Source organism: Limulus polyphemus, unplaced genomic scaffold (genome assembly GCF_000517525.1).
Source record: "Limulus polyphemus unplaced genomic scaffold, Limulus_polyphemus-2.1.2 Scaffold2063, whole genome shotgun sequence".
NCBI lineage: Eukaryota > Metazoa > Arthropoda > Merostomata > Xiphosura > Limulidae > Limulus > Limulus polyphemus.
Window position 1 is genome coordinate 164,733 of NW_013667673.1, and position 4,534 is coordinate 169,266.

General features: G+C 30.8%; 1 protein-coding gene across 5 annotated transcripts in view; it reads right to left on the reverse strand.

Annotated features, from left to right (window-relative positions):
* Positions 1-4,177, reverse strand: part of LOC106465827 (DAZ-associated protein 2-like) — a 38,844-nt gene extending 34,667 nt beyond the window's left edge. For 3 of the 5 annotated variants that reach the window (XM_013926066.2, XM_013926065.2, XM_013926063.2), the window contains exon 1: positions 4,060-4,177. In XM_013926066.2, the coding sequence (XP_013781520.1) occupies positions 4,060-4,078 (19 nt within the window). In that variant the 5' untranslated portion in view covers positions 4,079-4,177. Of the gene's footprint in view, positions 1-3,236; positions 3,240-4,059 lie in introns of all 5 variants that reach the window. The other 2 variants (XM_022393777.1, XM_013926064.2) reach the window with 2 other exon arrangements.
* Positions 4,178-4,534: the final 357 nt, after the last annotated feature.

Below are 4,534 nucleotides of genomic sequence, written 5' to 3' on the forward strand. Positions count from 1 at the left end.
AAAGAATAGACCATTCCAAGCTTTTACTTGTTGTTAAACAAATGTTTAAACAACTATATTTATTCAATTTCAGGATTAAGTTTCTGAAGATAACCTGCAACTCCTTTTTCTCCCTATCATCACATTTGTGATGATACACAATTTTCCCAATTTAAGAACTTTGAAGCTAGTTCTTCTTTGAAAAAGTCCTGCAATATTCTCACCAGTTGATTTTCCAATTAAATTGGAATTAGAGAGTAATGTATTTACTACCTTTTCCTTGTTGTCATCAAAGTATATCACTACAATAGAGTACAGTTTACTGTCATTGTCATTACTGCCATCAGTGGACAAGTTAAAAGCCCTAGTTTTAATGTTACTCACAATTCACTCAGTTGCACTGCTGGTCATTTTTCCAAAAATTGCAGAGGTTTTGGTTCTAGAGCATCTGTATCTTTTAGCAATTTCCAAATCCAGAAACATTTTGGTAAACATTTTTGAAGCATGGTCCAAAACCACAAAAGGAAGATTGTGTTCCACAATGATGGAGGTGAATAAACATTCCACTCTATCACATCATTTTCTGGTTTAATATTGGGTTTTACAAAACATGAGTCCAGCTTATTAATTCCAGATGCTCTTAAACAGTTTTGCCAGTGTTTAGTAGTGTTGAGATGTTTTTTGATATCATTTTCACCTCCATGAGCAATGAAGAAATCACTCATACCCTTTGAAGAGGATGTAATATCACTGAACTTTTTTGAATACTCATGCCTAAACTTCTGCTCACTATAAACTTTTGTTTTCTTTGTTTGAGTCACTGGGAACATATCAGAACAACGTTTCTCCACTATTTTCCTCTCAAAAAATTATCAGTGCACCTTAGACACTTACTACTTACACATTTTTTAAATACAGTATTTCAATCATTTGTAAGATTGAGACACAAAGCGTAGTGTAGTGAACTATTTCCATAAAATTATCTGTAGAAAAAAAGGTTGGTGAAAAAAATTCTTGGATTTTTTTGCATAAAATCATACAGGCCTAAAATACCTCACCACTGCCTAGTCCTAGTTTAAGGTTGCTCTTACAGCTGAGTTAATAGCCCTTGGAAACAAGCCACCACTATTCTATTTAACCTTCTCACTGTGGGTCTTCCTATGCTCAGAGGTCAAAGAGCATACCATCTTGTTTATAGATTTACATTCACAATTTTATTGAACTACTATTTTACGAATGTATATCATCAAGTTTGGTATCAAATTTTAGTATTATACATTAGTTAATTTCTTAATTTAAAAGTAAATATTTAAAAAATTCCTAAATAAATATTTTTATGTCACGTGATATGTTCAGTGAAGCTTTGTTTGTGATGTCCAAATACAAAGCCTATAGGTTCATAAATATTAAAAATTCAAATTTCTGATATTGACAAGCTAGAATATAAAATAAGAACCTCCTATCATTTCTATTTCTAATGACTATATCAAGACTTTCAGTAATAGCTAGAGGTAGTGTATGACTATATCAAAACTTTCAGTACACTATATCACAATATTCTGTGAATCAAAGTGGCCCCACCTACTTTTTCCATTTTTGGAAATACTTCCTTACATACACCCACTTTGCTCTCTTATGGCTTTATAACCAATCAAAAGCTCAGAATTTCCCACACATGATTTTCACACTCTTGGAGTTGGAAAGTTCCCCAGATTATTTCTTTTGTGCCTTAACATTGAAGGAAGGGGTAAGTGAAAATGTTGTTTGAAATATATTTTTTTTAGACCCAAATACAGCTTAAATACTAAGCCTGACAAATTATGGTGGATTTCTTTGGTATTAATGTAGTAATTTATAATTTTTTGTTATTTCAAAATGCATATATAAAACCTAAAAAAATTATTTTGTTCTGCATCCTCCGCATGTGAAAGTTGACAAAGCTTAGCAACTTATGGTAAGTGGCAAACAAGTACAATGTTAGTAAGTAGAAGGAATCTTTGTTTTCTATACTTTTTTATTTACTGCTTTATGTTTTAAGAAAAATAACAGAAATTTGAAAAATTATTTGTAAATAGTAATGATATATATATACATACATATGTAATGTATTATAACTGAAATGTAATTGTATTTTACAAATCCAAAACAAGTCACTTTGTAAAGACCAGCTCTATATTATTGGATATGGTAACATGAGTGCAACTGTGCCATGTCATTGCAACTTCTGTAATGCTGAAAGGTCAATAACATAAAAATAATAAATATATATAGTTTTATGAGATTTAAGCTATTTAGTCAACATTCAAAAAGTAAAAATGCACAAGCAAATAACTGCTTAAAAATCTTAAAACTTAATAAAAAACCTGATATTTTATACACAAAAGCCTTGTAATGTGTGCTGATAATCTGCAAAATTTTGTGAAGATGCGCATACTGTACTAAAAGTTATTGTATAAAAACTATAACAAGCACAAAATGGTTATGAGGTTGGTCCATGGGACAGAGCCAATAGTGAGAGAGTTAAATGTAAACCATCCAATCCAAAATGCTCCCTTTTCTCATTGAATTGATCCCATAAATCCAACTAGCTAACCTTCTAATTAGGTGTAACAATAATGTTTGCTTACTGTTCAATACGATTAGGTTCACAGAACTCACAGATCAATTTAGCACAAAAAATATTTATATAAGCAGGCTTTTCATTTGATCAGAGTGATGTTTTAAGCAAAATGTAATGGACATATGAGCTACTGATGTTTATTTATTTCTTTATGATTATCTCATTTGATCCCAATAGCATAAGAGAGTACATAAGTAGGAATCTCCAAAGAAATTCACAAAATGGAACTGGATTACACAACCAAAGATTACATAATATAATTCTATGTTACTGCCCACTTATACACACAGAACGTATAATCTAATGTATGCGTTTTATCTACCATTGTGTCAGTCCATACCTAAGTGAATATCAAGTGGTGCCTTGACAAATGTGTCATGTTACTGGTGTTTCCAAATGCAAACTTCAAACTAGCACCACAGAAAGAAACACCTACAACTATAACCTCCTTATGTTTTTTCATTCTTTGTCCACCCATCCCTTTTGTTTTCCTACCTTCCCTTAGTTTTTCATCTGCATAAGCTTAAGGTTTTAATCTGTTATTTAACAGAACCTGCTCATTACAGTTATATTCACTATTTCTAGCCCTATTAGTACTGTTTTTAACTTCCCGGATGGTATTATTAGTTATTGTAACCTTCTCATGCAAAAAGATTAAGTTCCTCTTGAAATCTTGCTGCCATTTCCCACAGCTCACCTTTCTCTCTCTGTATTGCCTCTATTTAGAATAGCCTCAAATTTCTCCTTGAACATGCAGTTTCTGTATACAAATTGCACACCTTCACTACTAGCTTCCTTAAAAGTACATGCCAGTCTTTCATTCCCCAATAAATCCCACTGCTTGCATCTATTCCAACTTATCAACTATGAGCCCTTAAGACCTACACTATTACACCTATTTTATTCTTAATCTTCTAATTTTATTAATATTAATAATATTAAAACATTTATAATTTACATAACTAATACAGTTAAAAACTTACGCAGTTGATAAATAAGTTAAAACTAGAGTAATAATAATAATGCCGTAATATTTTAAGTAGTTAACAATAACAATAAAAAACTGTAGCATTAGTCAGAAATATAAAAAATGTCTGACATTTCAATTGTAATTACTTGTACAATTTACAAACACGGTAAACGACGGTAGGCCGTAGAGTGAGATTATCATTAATAATATTGGTACTTTAAACTTAAAAAGTTGCGTTTAAGTTTAATAATTTAATATACTGTGATATGAAACTAATCTGATAATAATATTTATGATAATAATGAACTTTTATTTGTATTTTCAAACATTAAACTTCAAAAGTTAAGTTAGGCCTAACTTTCGCATACGATTCTGATAGCCAGAAATTTCAAGTTGTTTCCCTTAATAATACTATATTCTGTTATTTCTATAGTAATGTATTACATCATATATTTTTATAAATGGAATAGGTATCATTATATTCACGTACCTTTTTTTTCAGATGACATTTTAAAAAAAGAGAGATAACGTACATAGGATTAAGCCTTTAGTGACTATCTCTGCTTAATTCCTTAACTGACACTGCTCCAAAATGTTTGAAAACTTCACCCTAGGTGCCTCGATTCGCCCTATAATACCTAGGTTACATAACGTTGACGTCATATATATATGTACATGATTAAATTTAGAAGTAAGAACGCTGTAACGAGAATATTATACCCACAAAAATATTGATTGCGAACACAAACTGTAGTTACGTCTTCCACAATAAATCATACATTGCATAAAAAAATAAGGGTTAATTCATTGAGATATCCAACTTCACACAAGTTTAATCATTTACTCTTCAAAGCAAACCACATTGTTGCGTAGATAGAGAATGACCATTTCACAGTAAAAAAATGTTCATTCTCTTTACCTAAAATTGTGAGATGAGGTTCTTGTTTGACTCTGGTTGTATCGGC